The 19,767-nt window shown below is 39.5% G+C and overlaps 1 protein-coding gene across 5 annotated transcripts; it reads left to right on the top strand.

Moving 5' to 3' along the window:
• Positions 1-7,887: 7,887 nt before the first annotated feature.
• LOC146361114 (striated muscle preferentially expressed protein kinase-like) lies at positions 7,888-19,634 on the top strand. 5 transcript variants are annotated; one of them, XM_084922423.1, is made up of 5 exons: positions 7,888-8,354; positions 11,810-11,852; positions 12,613-12,780; positions 13,641-13,739; positions 18,541-19,634. In XM_084922423.1, exons 3-5 carry the CDS (start codon positions 12,648-12,650, stop codon positions 18,885-18,887), a joined length of 579 nt encoding a protein of 192 aa, XP_084778549.1. In that variant the 5' UTR covers positions 7,888-8,354; positions 11,810-11,852; positions 12,613-12,647; the 3' UTR covers positions 18,888-19,634. The 5 variants fall into 5 exon arrangements, with proteins under 5 accessions (XP_084778549.1, XP_084778548.1, XP_084778551.1 ...); XM_084922422.1 differs by having other exon boundaries at positions 12,584-12,780; XM_084922424.1 differs by having other exon boundaries at positions 7,889-8,354; positions 12,751-12,780.
• Positions 19,635-19,767: the final 133 nt, after the last annotated feature.

Raw genomic sequence — 19,767 nt, 5'->3', positions numbered from 1 at the left:
GCACTGAATTCCACAGTCACTCATATACTTGTGTTAATCTTTCCATCCGGCCACAGAGTTCAGTTTAAACTTCATCTTTAAGTGGGACAAGGCTACAGTGTTATAAAAACCTCTAGCATCAAGGTTCATGAGCACATAGCTGTCTGAAATAGGGCCGCCACTCTTCGGCAATCCTCCCCGTAACTGTCTCATTGTCCCATAATGCATGAGGTGTTATACCATATCATTAATGGTGCATTACAACATATCTGCCATGCACTAGAGTTTCAAAACTGCCCGTGGTCCAAACAGAGCGACCCACAGAGGACAGGAAAGGTCGTTCTGTGTTGCCGTGTGTTTAATCTCCTGCTATAACCAAGGGTGGGCGAGTGCTGTGAAAGGGGGTGCAGAGGGAAAGTACAACTGTAGGGGGTGAACTATGCAGGACTTGAAATAGACCACTGAAGTTGGCAGTCAACGTTAGGACTTTGGGGGGTACAGGCAGAGGGGTATGGGCTGAACATGACAAAGTTTGGAGGTTTAGCAGCTATCTTAAGGTGGTGCATCATTGCAGGACCACTTCCCCATTTCATGCTAGAGAAGAAGCCATTTTGAGGCATCTTTATAAGAAAAAGACGATTCTGAGAAATGAAGGCCTTTTGGAAAAATTTAGGAAGTTCCTATGTTCTCAGCAAGGTTTTAATAGAAAAGAGCTTGTGCTGGAAGAAATTATTTTGGGCAGGAGTAGCCATCTGGTTGGGTTTTTAAAGGATTTTACAAGAGAAAAACACGAGCCATGTCCAGGAAGGAGCTACTCGATGCACGAAAAGCTTTGAGGAGCTTTAGGGAAGGTGTGAGTGGGCCGAGAAGCAAGAAACAAAGAGGTGAGTGGGAGATGGCATCAACACAAATGATGTACTATGACCAAAAAAATCTTATTTTTGTGGTGCTGAAGTAAGAGAATGATCATATTATTGCAGGGAGTTATAGTGTGCATACTCAACTAAGTGGAACAGCTGTAATGGAAATGAAAACAAGGCAATACACTTGAGGCCGCTATTGTTCCTGCTTAATTGGATTCAGTGTGTCTCTGTTGTGTCCTCATGGATAATGGTTTGTACTGCAGGCTTTACTTCAAGGTACACCAATCCTGTTTTGTGAAATTATTAATATAGCAGTTGCCTATAAACTGATTTTATTAGACTTTTAACTGGTTTAGATTTGATATCAAAAAAGCACAAATTAAAATTGGACTCTTAGAATGATCACCAGCTAAATCTGAGCATTTCCTGTTGCTTTTAAAGGTTTCTGTGCATATACAGTCTTATACAGGATTAACATGAACATGGAAATACCTGAAATGTATGTTTTAAGTCAGCACTTGTATGGAAATCTTACCTATGTGCTTTTAGTTGTTGTTGATGTTAAGTTTGTGGGCAAACATTAAACCTAATGTCTCCTAACTCAATGCCTCGGTAGCCATATACAGCATGGCATTCGACCCGGACCTCTTGTATGGATTAAACTGCCATACTGGAGCAGAAATAATCTGCCGCTCCTTGATGATTTCACATTCTCTAAACATTTTGTTCAAGTGGATTAAGGATGTGGGACAATTAATTAGTTTCTCTGGTCTCACGAGGCAGCTGAGGCAATATGTGAGGGTAAAGCTTGCGCTGTTTAGCCTCTGGTCTGGCGAATGCTGTGTTCCAGCCTGCTGGTACACAGTCATTCACAGTAACCCTCAGGGATTTGGTCAGGATTAGGTGGTAGGATCAGGTTTCACTGTGACTGTCAACGCTGGCCACTGTCATTTGGGATTTCCAAAGTACCTCACAAACTGAACTGAATCATCATCCTGTAGCTCCTGAAGGTTTTTTGTTTGTTTATCTGGCAGCATATAAAGATCTCTTGTGAGAATTCTTCATAATTTTGCAGGCTTCACACATTACTTTCAACATTTACTGTGAGACTTTAAGTCTGGTCTGCTGGCAGTTTCATATATCAAATCTTAAAAAAAAAACCAACAACCAGCAAATGTCAACAATCTTGGGCTCGGTGAATAAGACACCCTTTGGAGAATTTTGAAATGCAATAAGTCTCTTCTTCATATATCATCTGTCCATAGCAAGATTAACCCCCCCCCCCAAAAAAAAAACAGAACTCGCATTTTTACTTTAGACTCATAAAAACCTCTAAATTAAACAATAAATACCTGCCTTGTAACACTGAGCCTGCAAACAAGGGTGTTACTGAACCTCGACCAATATAGATGCAACATAAATAAAGCATAACAAATTCTACAGCTATTTCCGCTACAGCGGTACCACGCAAGCTCTTTGGTGCTATGCTTGGCAACCTTTAAAAAATGATGCAGATTGCATTTTGTAATAGTATCCAACATTGGAAACTCCAGGATAGAAAGGATGAGTATTAGCACTGTTTGTAACAAGTTTGAGTCAGCATATGGAATAGAAAAAGGACCTTGTTTTTTGTTTTGTTTTTTACACATATTTAATGATTGAACAATGGCGTACACTCAAAATTTCATGAGCTTTTTTCTTTTTTCTTTTTTCTGATCTCAGAAGAGATCAGCAAGTGGTTCATTGTTTGAAAAGCTTGAGAAAAAAAAACACTATTTTTGTTGTCTATTGTCCATTGTTTTTTTCAATCTTACAACATTTTTCAAAGAAAAGTAGATGAGCATCTTATGGGATTAGGATATCTAGACAAAATTTAAAAGTGGGCCTGTTATTCTTAACCTTATTGTATCAAGTCCTATGAAAATTAACATTTCTGCAAGACCCCACGATCCAGTGGCTTGTAGAACCACTTTTAATGGCAATAAGTTGAAGTAATTGTGTGACTTTATCAGTCTCTTGCATTTTAATTTGCAGGCATTCATTTATCCATCGCTGTTTTAAGGTCTCATCACAGCATTTCAATCAGGTTGAGGTCTGGACTTTGACTTGGCCATCGCAACACCTTGATTTTTCTTTTTTTTTTTACTAATTCTATTGCAGATTTGATGCTGTGCTTGGGATCATTGTCCTGCTTCATGACCCAATTTCAGCCAAAATTAAGCTGTAGGACAGATGTCCTCACATTTGACTCTAGAATACTTTGTTATACAGAGGAGTGCGTGGTCGGCTCAGTGACTGCAAGGTGCTCAAATCTTGTGGCTGCAAAACAAGCCCAAATCATCACCCCTCCACCACCATGCTTCATAGTTGGTATGAGGTGTTTGTGCTGATCTGCTGGGTTTGGTTTTGTGTATTATGACGATTATAACATGTCTGCTTAGGTCTTGTCTGTCCAAAGGACATCGTTCCATAAGTCTGGTGGTTTGTTCAGATGCAACTTTGCAAATTGAGGCTGTGCTTAGATGTTATTTGAAGGGAGAAAAGGTTTTCTCCTGGTAAACCTTCCAGACACGACATACCTGTTCAGTTTTTTTCTAATTGTGCTGTCATGAACGTTAACATTTAACATGATAACTGGGGCCTGTACAGTCTGAGACTGGCGCTGTTGCATTTTTTTCTGAGGATTACACTGTTTTACCTGAGGGTGAATTTGCTAGGACATCGAATGAGGTAAAGATTTTGGCATTGTATTAACACACACCTGAAAGCCTAGCAAACTCCCAAAACCTCTCACTTCACACAGTTTGGTAATCAGCTAATCAAGTGCATTTGCTTAAATTACCATCTTACTTCCTATGGAGCAGTAAGCGTGTACTTAATTATCCACAGGATTGCGTAGGGCTCTGTGACAACGTTTTTTCCCCCCACATTCCCATATACAGTTTAAATAGAGGATGCTCATACTGAACATGGATGAAGTTTTTAAAAAGGAGGTCAGTTACCTTTGCTTTGTGAGGGCCAACCAATCAGGAGCAAAGCTTCTTAAAGGGAGGGGGAAGTCAAGACTCTAAGACATAAGAAGTCTTTTTCGACTGTGAATTTCAAAAAGATTAAGCTGGAAAAGGCATAAATTGGTTTATCAATACAATAAATAATCAACAGATCTTTTGCTGTTGGGTCAGCTGAATTTGCTTAACAAACATGGTTAAAAATGAAGATGCGGTCTGCTGAGAAAAACAGAAATGGTGTGATCACAGTGTAGTCTAACAGCAGCAGAATCTGTTTTCAGTTGCAGGGAGATTATGCCAGCCTTGCTGCTGATAAAGCTGTATGCCTGGAAGGCATCCATCAAGTCTTCTCCACAGAATGCAGCCTCTGTCACAAAATCAATGGGTTTCCGTGAAGTCTGCTTTCTCTCTTGTTGCTTTAAGCTAATTAAACTGTACCATGCTCCAAATTGCACCTGTCCGAAGTCTTTTTAATGCTCATTCACGGTTTGCTATCTCTCCGTGCATGTTGACATTGCAAGAAAACAAATTTTGCACTGAGTTTATTCAGCTGAGATGTTTAAATCTGATTTTCAGGAGAAAATATGAGCCCATTTGATTTTCACAGATGTGTCTGAAACATATCAGAGGTCACTAATAAGGATTCTGTCTATGTATCCTGAAGGTCTGAGCAGTGCATCGAACAGTGATGTTGCCTGAAGCAACATCACTGTTCAAAGTAAGATAGATAGCATGCACCAATCATATCTAATTATCCGTTCTTAATGGCTGACAGTGTATGATATCCCAGCCAGAGATTGGTTGCAGCTGCCTCGTTGTGGCTTTTAGTGAGTATAAAAAAAACACCTCATGAGTTTCGTATCTAGATTTTCATTGGATGATGGTCATGGAAACTTGTGTTTTGATGGGCTTATTGATCTGGGGGGCGTTTGAACTGTTACTTGGGGGTGTATCCCATATCACGCATAAAGCATTGGTATCGATTGCTTCGCTTTCTCTGTTGGACTGAATGCCTCTGGCCACTGGTGATGGATGGAGGAGGAAGCGAGGCAAGCGAGGGTGAATAGAGGGAGGTTTGTTAAAATAACAATGGGAAACTGCAATCCGTTGCATCTGGGCTTGCGTTTTAGTGAAAACCTAGTTTGGGATGTTTTGAGGAGAAGAATATATCTTTCACAGCTGGGTGACAGTCATCGGATAAATGCATCAAGAGGGAAAAAGCTAATAACTAGAATTAAAACCCACGTTCAGAGAGCGGCTCAGCTGGAGTCAATCTCACATATTGATTGTGTGTTTGCACGGCCACAAACAGTAACATGCCTAACTTAACAACGTTAAAAACATGTTATTTTGCAAAGCACGTCAGCAGGGATAGAAAAGGTGTGCTGATATGTGGATGCTGACTGGTTAGAGGAAAAAAAAGATATGTGTCTGCCTGTTATTATTTTTAGATCCATGTGATGGAGGAGGGAGTACAGAAACTTCTGAAAGAACAATTAATTCAATCCAGAGAAAGACGTTTAATGGAGGAGGCGGTTGGACGGTGGGTGCAATAGTCTTGCGACCTTTTCTTAAAAAAAAAAAAAAAAAGACATCCTGGAGGGGAGTTTTTCATAATATTCTCTTTGTCTGATTTGCAGAAGCCTCTAAGTAGAAAAAGCATTTCATCAATAGTCATTTAGAGCGGTAATAACAAGAGAAATATTGAAGTAAGAGTACATCTTTCAGCTTTAATACATTTAACTGTTCCAAATTTTAAAAGACAATTTGTCACTAAGCAACAGAGTTGTGTGGTGGTTAGCATTGTCACCTCAAAGCAAAACAGGCCAGGGCCTTTCTGTGTGTTTGGTGATTGTAATTTGGCCATAGCAGTAGTAGAGGCCCTAGTTGGATAAGCGAATGGACTAGTACTTACATAACACTTTTGGGTGACTACTTGCCTCATTCATCCAATCACACACACTCACAAAGATACTTTGACATGCAGACTGGAGTAGCCGGGGATTGAACCACTGATTTTACAATGAGTAAGATAAGATAAGATTATATGTTTTACAGCTTGCAGCTCTAATGTTTCATCTCACCACTCTCAACAACTTAATTTCCAGGTGCACAAAGTTGGCTTTTTAACAGAAAAATCTATAATGGACTGACATGATGGCAGACAGATAAAGTTTGTGACCCTAACTCTAGTGGAAAATGCAGAGCACTTAGGAATGAAGCAACAGAAACAGATAGACTTTATTTAGGAGTTGATAAAGACCACTGAACCTAAAAGGAAACCAACAATGTTTTAAATCTCTCTACGACGATATCTGCAAACAGTATGCAAAATATTTGCATCTCTGTCACAAGGGAGCTCCAGCGTAGGATCAAACTCAAAACATATTAAGAAAGATATGCAAATACACACAATAAACATGACTAGTGGCCTGCCAAGAAAAACATCCACATTCCTTATGTTGCTTGAACAATTGAACAATACATGTGAGTTCGGTCATATGCAAAGTGAAAATGTTGTTTTTCCCCAAACCCTCAATAGATCAAAAAGCAACCATTTGGGGGAGCATGGATGGTAACTTTAATGGTGAGTCAGAGACTCTGCACTTGTAGCAAAATGCTGAGATGTGTGGCAAACTAAATAAGTATGTGGCTAAACTGAGGAGATGACGCGCATGTAAAGTAGACCTCCGTAATTAAGGTAGACAAGCAGCTTCCACAAGTTTTTTTCCTTGGACTTAAAAAGTAAAGAAAGATTTAGTCTCAATGTAAAAATCTGTCTTCACTTTAATGTTCCTAACATTAAAGAAAACCTTGCTACTATCAATGGACTTACAAGTGAGTGTAAAAATCTCCTATTAAACCCTAAAAACTCTGTGGGTGAGCCATGGACAAGACTTGTGGATGACTGGTAGTTGTTTGGTTTCCATTTGTAGGCTGTTTATAAAGGAATGGAATTTTGTTTCCATGGAGGTAATAATCACAGTAAAGAGTAAAAGAGGGAGTGGCACTTGCTATGCAGTAATTTTTTGTTTGATTTTTAAATTCAGTTTTTAAAAAGCCCATGGAACATGTAAAGTCATACAATAACCCCACAATACTGAAAAAAGAATAGGAATGAGAATAAGAATAAGAACAAGAATGGAGACAAGAACAAAAATAGCAATAAAAATAAGAAAAAGAATAATAATAATAGGATTATAAATAAGAACAAGAATCCGAATGCGAGCTAGCATAAGAATAAGAATAGGAACAATAATAATAATAATAATAAGAGAACTAGAATAGGAATAAGAACAAGAATGGGAACAAAATTAAAAAATAGGAACAACAATAAGAATAAGAACAGGAATAAGAATAAATATATGTATCAGCAATTAACAATTTTATTTTGTTGCACATTTAATTAGAGTATATATCTCTGGATTTTGGACAACAACCACATCACTATGGGAACTTGCAATCAACACTCTGCAGTGTTTTTTTTTTTTTACATTTTTCAATTTTGGTTGTTTATTTGACTAAATTATTTATTCAATAATGGGGACACTTTTATGTTTCCCTCAAACTATGGCCGCTGTTTGTTGTGTATTGACCTCTAATGCATTTAGGGTAGTGCATTTGCTCTTCTACTCCATATTACCTCAGATGCTTGAGGTCTAGACGCTATCACTGGTTAAAGGTAACCGACATGAAATAGAGATAAATATTTGATGGCTTGTGGGTTTTTCTGAGAGGCTGCGACCTTCCTTGTAGAGGATAACAAAAAGGAGAATAAACTGGGAGAGGCTGTAAGGATGGTGGTAAAGATTTGGTTTCCCTCATGAATCTTTTCCCCCATCTGTCCCTCATTCTTCCACCCCCACCCCCGGTTTTCTCTTTATCTTTTTCCCCTCTCGTTCATCTCTAACTGACTCATTTGCATCAGCCTTGCTCTTTCTCATCTCCAAGTCCTCCGACTCAGAGAAAAGTCAACACGCTTTGCCAAAGCTTCTCATTTTTCCACCTCCTCCTCCTGTTATTCTCCACTCTCATCACTGCAATCAAGCCCAACGCACCCCTCAGACTTACAACCCCCACCTCCCCTTGTTCTGAGTGTGCTTTCTCTCTTTCTCTTTCTCTCGATTGAGGGGCAGAGAGTGGGGGGAGTTTAGACAAACCAGCTGAGAATTGCCCCCTCTAAAGGCAGCCTCTACGTCAGACAGGGATACTGTTCACATCAGCGGATACACACTCAGACACAAAGACACCTGGCTCTGGCTTATTTGCATCCTCCAGCTTTCTCTCTTGCTGCCTTTCTCCCCGTCTTGTTGCCAGACTGGAGAGTAAACACGCCCACGCACAAAAAGGCAGCTGAATCCCGCTCTGAATCCTGATTTTTATGTTGTTGTTGATGCCACACCCTGGGCTTTTTCGGGTGGCCGGGATGTTTTCGTGAGCTCATGCCACAGGTAATCTTGAACACTTGAAGATGAAGAAAATCTGGTCCAAGAAGAGATTTCAGGTGAGTTTGCTTCTTTACGGAAGAATGTCCACAGTGGTGCTTTTATGAAGCACTAGTCATGATGCTTTTCTTTTAGATTTGTAGGTTTTTAAACATATTAGGATGACATGCCACACCCTTTACCTGATAAGGATGCACATTTGTTGATTTGCCAAAGGCAAACGACTTTAAAATACACATCAGGAATTAGGATTAAGACGTTTTTAAGTTAATACAATGAGATCAACTTCAATACTGTAGGGAAAATGCTACAGGAACTAAATTATTAAATGTAATGCTTGCTGTTTTCTGCATTTGTGTTTGATATCTGTTGAAAAATTAGGGATGAATCCCGACAATCGAACAGAGAAAGTCAGCCTGGGGAAAATGTAATTTACCTTCCTGAATACATTCAAAATGATTTCTGAAGACGCTCATCCTGAAAATCTAAAAAGGCAACATCCATTTTCACACCCTCAAGTCCAAATGCACTCCCTCTGTTACAGTGTGCACATTGTTTGTCATGAAATATTAATGTTGCTCGGGTGAACGAGACAGATTTGTTATACAATAAGAAATTCGTATGACAGGTTTCACAAATTCGGGGCAGATGAAAAGTGTGTCAGTAGGCTACACTCCATGGAGACATGAGAATCAGGGCAGCTACTCACAATGGCTACAAAGTGAGCGACGCACAATACGAAGCTGATTTCTGACGGTCCCTTTGCCTCTTTTGAATCCTACATCCACATCAAAAACTCTTGAGACTGTTCTTTCGCTTGCCACCAGCAGATTTGTCGGAATAATGCTGGAAGGATTTAGATTATACCCACAGAATATGTTTTTGAAGTCTTTGCCAAATCCAAATTTTCCAAAGGACGCCGTTTGTGGCTGGGTTTTGCTGATATGAACGGCTTGGGGGCATAACAATGGAGATCATGACAACGATGGAAGCTTCTAGGGCAATCTGTCAAACAGCGGTTACCACCAGGCAACTGTTAATCAATTTGCCTGACACAAAAACATCAACCAATAGGAAGTGAGCGGGGAATGTGGCGGGCAGGGGTGGGGGGTGGGGGATAAGTGTGAAATGAGTCACTTCACTTTGCACTTTTCCTATTTCTGCTTTCAAGCCGCTGCAGAGCCGTGAGTCATTCTGAGGAGTGCTCCTCTGTGATGATTGACAGACTGTCCAGGAAGCAGGTTCACCAGCTGCTTTAACAGCACCGACTCTCAAAATTTGTCACATATTCTCATTTTAAGAAGATCTCTTGATTTTACAGTTGTACCTGGATGATGATTATCAGTTTATCATTTATCAATTTGAAATTTTCACATTTCCTTGTGATAGTGACCTGTTGCGGCCTTTAAGAAGTTGTAAAGCATGTAGCAAGTCAGATGTGAAGCTTACCTAGCCACTGAAGTGATGATGTAATGAAGAGAGGAAGAATAAAACAAATAAAATGAGCATAATAATCTACCAGGCCTAGTTTGTGTAGAAAATATTTTTTTTCAACCATATGCAGATTATTCCTTTTTTTGACTTTATTCTGTACCTCTATACAGAATTTCAACTTTGAGCTTCATTCCCTTTTTTAATGGCTTTCAATCACCTCTCACCATCTTTATCAGCATATCTGGACAACTGAACTTGAGAACAAGAGGCTAGCAAAACTGACTGACTTATGGCCCCATTCATTAAAAATGTCCTAAATTTATAGTTGAACATAGTCTTTAAGAAATGTTTTGTTTATTAAGGACCTAAAAATACTATTTGTTATTCACCATTTGCTTGACTTAAGAGATCTCTATGTCTGCCTACTGTAGATCACAATTTTCTCTTAGTCAGGAATTGCCATGTTGTTTACAAGTTGTTTAGCAACAGCTTCTCCTCAAACATGAGTGCAAGACTGGAGAGGGTTGACTATCATTTCAGCTACATAGAAGGCCCTGTGAAATCACTGTATCTAGGCAGGATTCTCACTTATAGGTGTTGAGTCATATTCTAGTAGATTGGGAGTGGGCCATTGTTTTTCCCCAGTGGGCCATAAGAAACTGGGACTTTTGTGGAGGGCTGTGCCAGTAAACTGAACTCAATTCTGCTCAATAACAATTTTATCTCCTTATAAGCTTTTGGTGCGGCCCTCCACAACAATCCCAGTTTCTTATGTTTGCCCCTGGAAAGATTAATTGCCTACCTCTACTGCAGGTGACGTTCATGTCCTTTGAGACAATACACATCCCACACATCACTTAATTAATCTAGACTTTGCACAGAAATGATTTCAGTAGTGAAAAAACAACTTCACTGCTCAAGAAATGTACCTATAATTTATAATGACAGTTTCTTACAGCGCAGTTATCCCACTGTATCTTTTATAAAGTGTTTTTTTTCTTCATATTTACAGGCAATGTCATAATGAAGCAAGGGCAAAGAGATCATGTTAAGGAATGCCACAATATCAGATTTTCACCCCACAATTATCATGTCCAAAACATACAGGCACTACATTTACTCTTCTTGGGTGCAAGAGGCTTCAAGTGTTTTTCTCCAGCATAATGGTAGCCACTAGCTAGCTAGTTAGCTACTACCCTAGCTATTGCAGTAGTCAGCTAGCTAGCATGATGTAATTTTCTTTTTCGCTTCCTTTTATAGCAATTAAGGTGCCATACGTCTATAATTCAGTGATATCACTACTTCATTTTAGAAACATCAAGGTTATCGTGAGTACTGGTATATTGTGATATCGTCAGCTAGAATATTTTCCACAGCAGATATTTTGGCTCACCACTGTAGGAAAAGAGTAATGAATAACCTTAGTTCCTGGAACCTGAAGTCCATTAATTTTCAATTAGTCCATGTCAGTCGGGAAGCATGAAAAACACCCGGAAGCCAAGGGGAGGCTCAGAAGGATGTGTGTAAATAAAAGGCAGATGTAATTACCGCTATTAGTTACACTTGTGCTTTTCCTCAGACGACGAGGCAAAAGGTCTGCTGTGGAAAACGCCTATTTATAGTACATGCCCCATTTTTGAATGTCTGTGATGAAATTACAATTGGAAAGCGCTAAATACAACTGGAAACATCCACCATGACTAAACTCACTTAATTTGACCACAAAGCTTTCAAAGTATTTTTGTGTCCAGATGATTCCCCAACAAGGACCTGAGAGGAAGATCAATATGCTAAACAAATTAAGTATCCGTAGGGCTTTTTGACTTTTTAGCGAAGCGCAATAGCAGTGAAGTATGAACGCAAATTGGCTTGACAGTACCGGAGATGCACGATAGACACAGGTGAAAACTGTGATCCGATGCCTGAAGTGCATGGTTTTATTAAGGATGAGCGGTTTCATTAAGGACCAAAGTATTTTTCCGTAAATGGGAATCTATGCAATTTGTTTTTCTGTGTTAAATAGAGTGTTTGGCTGCCTTCACTGTTGAATAATGCATTTTACTCTTGTATCTTATTTCAGAGAACTGGGCATTCCACACGGACATTTGGCAGATTTACCCATGGTGTGTTGTCAGTATGAGCTTTACACCAGTTCTATTCTACCGTAGTCTCTTCCGTTATTATATTTAATTCATTTATTTATTATTTTGGTTTTAAAAAATGTAAATTTGAGCCATTTCTCTCCTTTTTTGCCTGATCCCATTTCTTTTGTCACCATTTTAGCTTTCAATGGCATGCGCTTCAGTTGGAACAACTCTTTTATACATAAAAGCTGTTTTTTACGTATGGTTTTAAAAACACCTGTATTGCTTCTGTGTATGCTCTACTGCTCGACTCCAGCAAGAAAGTGGGGCTCATTTTTGTACATCCACCCCCACAAAGCAATATCGCTGCAGCATAAAAATCCTTGAAAACTGTGTAAATTTGACGGCTTGAGGTATAATATTTGGCAATATTTGTGTAATGTAAGCTGTTCCAGTCACATTACTATTCAGGCTATACACTTCAAAATATATTTCCTTGTAATTACATCACTGAGTTGATTTAACTCGCCTGGCGTGCGAGCTATTTAACTTCATTTGATACAGCTGGGTGGATCTACATACCCACACCTGTAAAAAAAAACTACACATACACACACTAGCAGTGCAATAGGTTAATTGTGCTTCTTCATGTTAAACTGGCTTTCTTATTGTTAGGCAGAGCTTCTGGAATTATCTAATAAGGATGTGACTTGATGTGAGGCGCAATGAGGTGCAACCTATTTTGTGGTTGTCGTCCTCCTCCTTCGCAGGCTCTCTAACCAGTAAACATATCTGTCAGCCACCCAGCAGTTTGGCTGGTGATTTTAGACTCTAATGGGTACGAAGAGGATTGGTCGTGTGGGTGAGAGAGATGCTGGTTTCCATAGTAACGGTGCTCTCCCGTCTGCCCTCTCTTGCTGCCACTATGGAAGCGAAGTTTTCCGCTCCTGCCGAAAGCAAAGCTATGGTAAACCCGCCTGTCATCCTCTCTCCTTTGTTTTTATTTATTTGATTTGTTTCTGTCGCTGACCTCATCTGATGTAATGTGATCTCAGCAACGGAGATGTGGTTTCAGGCTCCTTACTTTGACCCTGAGTGTCTGTGTGTGTGTGTCTGTTTGCCTCTGTGCTGCATCTTTTGTCCTCAACATCTAGGCCGAGCTTTGTCAATCAGCGATCTGCACTCTGCGATCCTCTGTTTGCATCGTGTTTATCATCGTCGCACCCTGTTGTTTTGTGTCCTTTCCGTTTTTGAATGTTCCCCATAAAACCTAGAACCAAGTCAGATGTTTATCCCACGTCTTTTTTTTTGTAAATTATGCACTCAGAGTTCAGCTTTCACTTTATTATTTTTTGCAAACCATATTTATTTACTGATTGTATTTGTCCTCTTTTGTGAAAACAATCAAAATGCATGAGTTCAAGTCAAATAACAGCGTTGAGTAAAATTTAAGATTTTGCTCTTCTTCCTTATATATAGATTCCTCTTGAGCTTCAAGCTGACTCAAAGCTGAGTGAAGAACATCTTTACATACCCCTCCACTGCATGCATTTTTATAAGCCACAGCTGGCTTCATGTCACGCTCCAGTTTCAACCCATTTATTTCACTCTGGGGGGGCGAGGAAGGGGAGGGGGGGCTCTCAGCAGCTCTTTTCAGTGACCCATCAAAACGTCTGCTGCTAAGCAAATGTGAAAAGTCATTTTCTACCTGCGCTCTCTTGTTGTTTCCAGCCTCCTCTTCCCGCCCTCCACCTCAGCTCCTCTTTGCTGGATTTCCACCTTCTCCTCCCGTCTCATCTCACAGTGCTTTCCTTCTCTTTGTTTCAGACTCTGAGACCACAGAGGATGAGACCACAGAACCTCAGATGGAAACCAAAGAAGGGCCCGGGAGGCACCATGATAAGGCTGGCCGGAAAGGACCTTCAGGTATTTTATTTAAACTCCTTTTTTTTTTCTTTTTTTAAAGCTTATGTAAGTTTCTGGTTTCGAGGCTTCGTTTTTCTTTTTTGAAGTCATATTTTCTAGCTGCAAGCTTGCACTACTTAAAGAAAATATTCTGCAGCTCTTTGTCCAAAATGATATTTAGCCCGATTTACAGCTCCACCACCAACATCTCTGCCAAAAACACACTTGTATAAAATTATGATAGATAGATTTAATGGAGGCTGTTATCATGTCGGCCCAAGACGTGCGCTGGATGAAATCCGATATGGCAGAAGGCATTAATCCCTCATGGTGTGATGCAACAGTGTGACACACTGCCCTAGTTTCAAGCAGGGAACCTGTCTCAGGTCTGGAGCTCTCTGTGTGGCTCCACAGGGGAACGTGCTGTCCAACAAAAATGGGACTATTTCTGCTGGATAAATGAGGCTGAAACGAATGCATCGAGTACACATGCTGTGCCAATTAAAATGTAAATGTACATCGTTAAGTTTAAATAGAGGTGCGTTAATAAACAGAGATCAGGTGGAACGGTCCAGTGGGTTGGTGAATGTTATGGTATACTCACCTAAAAATGAGGTGCTGCATGAGATTTCTTTCTTTTACAGTTTACCGTGCTGGTGTAGAGCTTCAACAGCTCAAATAATCAGTGAATTTACTGGCTGGTTGATCATCTTCCAGCTTCTCCAGTGGGAGGATTTGCTTTGCTTTTCTCTCTAAATTGAGGATTTTTGCAGTTTGTACTGCTGGTTGTACAGAAAAAGACACGGGAAGCCATTTCTTGGATAACACAGATTTGGGAAATCGTAAATTATTGATAGTCTAAGACCTACTATTGTTTATATTTTTCAAATGAATGTATCATATCTATTATAATGCCACCCAGAAGTTTGTGGTTTGTGAGCTCTCCCTTCTAGTATTATGGCCATTACTGTTTTGGTCTTTTGGAGGAGAAATGAACACATTTGGACAAGAACCAAAAGCTGCACAAGTGCATCACACAGATACAGATACATGGTATTTAGATCTCAGATAGTACACAAACACACTAAGACTACTGACTTCTTAGAGGAGCTGTTAGTGGACTTAACTTTACAGCAAGTCAAAGCATAACTTTAAACTTTGATAAAATTTAAATGGTGGAGTTATCCAAAGATGTGTGGCCGTCATAGAAGGGGAAATTAGTCGTAGAAACTGAAGCTGGGCATTTTAACATGGGAGATTGACCTGCAGGGGGAGCCAGCCTCAAGTGGCTTTTTGAGTAGCTGTCCACTGCGCAAAAGATTTGAGGCAACCCACACTGATGGTACTTTCCTGTGCTCATAATTCCATCGACTTTGACAAAACCTCCAACACCACTGGCTTAACGAAACCCTCAATAATGACAGAGCGTCCACCGTGCTTTACACATGGCTGCAGACACCTACGCATTCAACGATTTGGACCAAAAATTTCAAATTTCGATTTGTCACTCCTGTTGCCAATGTACACTCTGGTTCTTCCCTTGAGCTAGGTACCATTTTGTGCTTTAATAATTCATGGGTCAAGTGTGCCAACAAACAAAAAGCCTTAATCTGAAAATGGTCAGGTACAAGGACTGGACTGAAAATGAGTGAAAAAGCAGATTAAAACTTTGAAAGACCTTCAGAAAGCCTGGAGAACTATTGCTCGAAACCGCTAAAAAAAGGCAAGAAAGTCCGGCTCCTTGGAAGCAAAATATAAAGAAACGAGTTGTGGCTCAAGACTTTTGCACAGTAATCCATATTGGCTTCATTCTTCATCCACAGAAGTGTCTTTTCATCATCTTTAATTCAAACTCAGGATCTCAATAATTCGACTTTAATATAAGTTTGACTTTAACAGAGGTCTCCGTTCCCAAGCTCTGTATCTCACGGTCGTGGGTTTGGGATTCTTTTTGGATTTCAGAAGAATGTTATTTAGTCCAAGAGCTTCTCAGTTTTGTTATTTATGCTTTCTATGCTTGTCTCCTGTGTAAAGTCAACCTTTTCTCCATGGTTGTTTACATTTTGTCTTTGTGTCAGATTTGAATGTTTGACTCTTGGTGTGTCAGCGTTCACTAGTTCCTGTTTTATTTTGATAGTTTCTTATTTTGTGTGCTTTGTATTGAGTTTTACTTTCCCGCTCTCATTATTCCAGATTTGTTGGTATTTCCTTGTGTATTTTTTTTATCCGAGTCTCATCTTATCCATGTCCTTTCTCAATGCTGTGTGCTGCCTTATTCTGTGTTTTCCCTTTGACTCAAGCCCTTCCTTGTTTTTGTTTTTTTTTTAGAAAAGGCTTCAGCAATAAAGCTGCTCTTTAATTTTGAGTCCTGTCTCCCAAGTCCTACATTCTAGGTCAAATGTTAAACTCCTCAAAGCCCCCAGCATTTGATTTCCTCTTTTCTGTAATAACAGCCCAATTTAAAGCTACTGTAAAGAAAATCCTTCTTCCATCCAAGATTTTACAGTCTGGAAATCACTCTTATTCAACTAAAGAAATGAACTAATATATATATATATTTCATCCCTGCTGAAGATTTTTTTTTTGTTGCTAAAATAAAATTGCATATTGACTAATGGGTACTGTGTGAGGCAGTTTACTTGATCTAAAGCAAATCCTCTGGATCTTAATGCAAATGTCTAAAATTTAAAGGGGGGAAAAGCATTTTGTCTAGCGGCAAGGTTACGCTTGAACCTGTTAGTGTTGCATTGACGAGAACAATTCCTGAAAGAGTCTTTACTAAGTTGCTAAAGTGGTGCTGGTGCATTGGAGTCGTAGAACCTTTACGTCCTCGCCATCCACTCCTAACCAAGCAACATGATGTCTGAATATAGACCTGAAATATTGACACCCTTCTCCTCTACCACAAAGAAATGTTACAGTATATTCTTTCCTCGCTCATACTCGGTGTTTGCACTTTCTAAGCTTTTGTGTTGGTGGGCTGACTACGCCCTCATCACGTCCCTCCAGAGACAAGCCACAGAAAAATAGAAAGAGAATATCAAATGAGGGAGGGATGAGGTGATACATCATTTGTTTTCTTCATGGAACAGAGTGGTTGCCTCTGCTGAATACTAAATAATGACTACAATACCTTGTAATACACAAACAAGACACATTTTTTCCTCAGGCAATGTATTCCAGAAAATATTTCCGGCCCTAAAGCCAGACACGGATGAGATACGTTTCAAAGCACGGCGTGTTCAAATAAAAATGAAAGCTGCTGCCCGGCCTCGGAGAGGAGTGAAAACAGAATTTTGAAGCTGTATATATCAAGGCCTAAAAGTGTGGCTGCTCTGAGAAGATTTCTCATTTTGTTCTGTCTGTTTTTTTGTTTTATGAGAAACTGATATCGCACAGCTTCTGATGGTGATGCTGAGTCAGTATCATTCAATCAGTCAAGCGCTAAGATGTTTTTTTTATCCCCGACCGTATCGTTGCTTCAAGGTTTCCTTCGTTAACAGAAGATGCTGACCGCTCTTTTTTTATGCTGCTAAAGCATTCTTGTCTCCGTTGCTCATCGCTGGGCGAAGGATCACTTTAAGTGGTACACGTTTCAAACGTGGCCCCTTCACTTTCCCTTTCATTTCCTGTTTTCAAGCAATCAATAGGCTGTTTATCCATCATGCTTAACAACGCTGTCTTCATTAGACGTCATTTCCCCCCCACCTCGGGTTTTTTGCTTGCTTCTTACTGCATTAACTTCCAGTTAAGACATTAAAAAATATTTTAGATATAGGAATGCTTTATTAGAGAGTAAAGCAAAATCAGAGTCTTGCTGATACATCATTTCTTATTAGATTTATGCTAAAATATTTTTAAGAGGAGCGCGGTATTAGGAAATTACCATGCTTCCATTAAAATGGTTTAATTCACACGGCCCATCCATCAACTGTCTCTTCAATCTGATGAAGTTTGACTTGCAGGAACTTCTATAACTTCTATAACACCAAAACCAAAAAAATAAGTATATACCTGTGTATATACCATACAATAAAAACAGTCATGCAATATGCAGTATGATATGAAATGACATGATATGATGATCCAATGATGTATGGTATGATATGAAATGATAATACAATACAAAGTGGTACAAACAATGTGAAATGATACAATACAACATGAAATAAAGAGATCCAGACGATACAATTTAGTACAATATGACATTTTATGTTATGATATGATACAATAGACACAATATAAAAAGATACGTGTCATACAATAGACACAGTACAATATAATATAATACAATGTGATATCCAGCCTATTCATTTATGTCCACTGTAATGAACATTTGTTTTTGCTCTCTATCATCATCACATCATATTTATATCAAGTCCTGATTTGCTCAACAGAGGAAATCGTGGCCTTTTCAATGATATCTCATGTGTTTGGCCTCTTTTCGCTCTGAAGAGGAAGAAATATCAAATACTTTCTTCATCCCATATTTGGGAAATGCCTTTAGCCTACTAACTACTTACTTACTGCAAACAAATGGCTGCTTATTTAGCCATGCCTGTATATAATATTCTGTTATGCAAGAAAGCTATACTGTTATTGTTAAAAACAAGTAACCACGCTCTCACCAATGAATTAGAAGGCTCCACAGCTCAAGATCCTTTTCAACACAGACACAGTTTAGTCTCTTTATTGATCGCCCACAACAACCAATATATTGTTGTTGTTGTTTTTTTAAATGCTAAAAGTCAGATATAAAATTAGACAATTTTAATTTTTAAATTCAAACAGTCTCTCTCCCTTTCTCTCTTTCTCTGCACAGGTGAGGGAGGAAGGGTGATGGACTACAATCCCGATGCTTCAGATCGCAGGGCCACCCTCCCCGGCACCTATGACCCTGTAGTGGAGCGAGAGCTCCGCACTCTGGGTTCCCGACCTCCAGGGCCCCATTTGGATCCCACAAACCCAGCAAGGCAAGGCCTCGGTGGGGGTCCTTCCGAGGGGGCCCCCCCTGTCCGTCACCTGGGTGTGGAACCACTCATCCGAGCGTCTCACGCTAACCTTGCCCGGCCCATTCAGGGGTCAGAGGAAAGTGTTTCCGTAGGCAGCGACTACTATGGGAGCATGTTCAGCCTGTACAGAGGGAGAACATTTTCTATGCCGTTATAGCACATGGCTTTTTAATTCCCAGGATTTCCCCCAAAAAGCAAAAAGACTGTCCAGAAACCCAAATTGCAATGAAAACTGACTCATACGGCAAGACATTATATCCTCCATAGACCCAACTCGCAAAAACTTTATTCCATTTACTATACAATTTGTTATTCATTTTTTACTCTTCTTTATATATTCCCATTTTTCCATATAGTGTACTTTTTTATTTTGATGTCACACTTTCCTTCGACTCTGCGTGCCATCAGTGTGGATTGATTTGAATCTAACAACGATTACAAGCCAACAAAATAACAATGTTAATATTAATATTTCATATAGCCATTAGACAGGATGCACTTGTACAATCTTCTAATATAATATATTATTCAGCACTTCTGAAAACTGTGATTTTTACCCACTGCATGTTTTCTACAGCCGCCCCTCACTTTTGGATTAACACCATATGTTTATAGGTTTGCAGTGGCATGCATGGGTTGCTTTGATCCGAGCTGATATTAGCATGAGTGTTCTCACCGAGTAATTATCATGTGATTCACAGGTTATTTTTAGGCATGGTGTTATTGTGTTAGAAGTTTAAGCAGGGGTACTTTTTTTGATTTTCGTAGGAGTTTATGTTCTTATTTTGTAATATTGTTGGTGCAACATGCCAACAACAGCAGTTATTGCAGTTTTAGGGTTAAGGTCTTAAGAAGTCTCAATCTCAAAATTTCATTACATTTGTTTCTCTGCCATTTGATTTCACACTGTCTGATGTGTTGCTCATTACCTGATACAACACAGAAAGCACATGCGAAAACACAAAGAACTCAAACATGATGAGACAAAATAACACAAACGGACATTTATCTGCATCTTATTACTCCTCCAAAGCCTT

This window comes from Perissodus microlepis, chromosome 23 (assembly GCF_051167445.1).
Source record: "Perissodus microlepis isolate ML-2025 ecotype Zambia chromosome 23, ASM5116744v1, whole genome shotgun sequence".
Lineage (NCBI taxonomy): Eukaryota > Metazoa > Chordata > Actinopteri > Cichliformes > Cichlidae > Perissodus > Perissodus microlepis.
This window is presented reverse-complemented; position numbering and strand designations above follow the sequence as displayed.

Bases quoted from the DNA above. Each gene is read 5' to 3' on its own strand.
- LOC146361114 (XM_084922423.1), top strand. From the start codon at position 12,648: ATGGGTACGAAGAGGATTGGTCGTGTGGGTGAGAGAGATGCTGGTTTC. The intron at 12,781-13,640 runs GTAAACCCGCCT...TCTTTGTTTCAG, and splicing joins CTGCCGAAAGCAAAGCTATG to ACTCTGAGACCACAGAGGAT. The intron at 13,740-18,540 runs GTATTTTATTTA...TTCTCTGCACAG, and splicing joins TGGCCGGAAAGGACCTTCAG to GTGAGGGAGGAAGGGTGATG.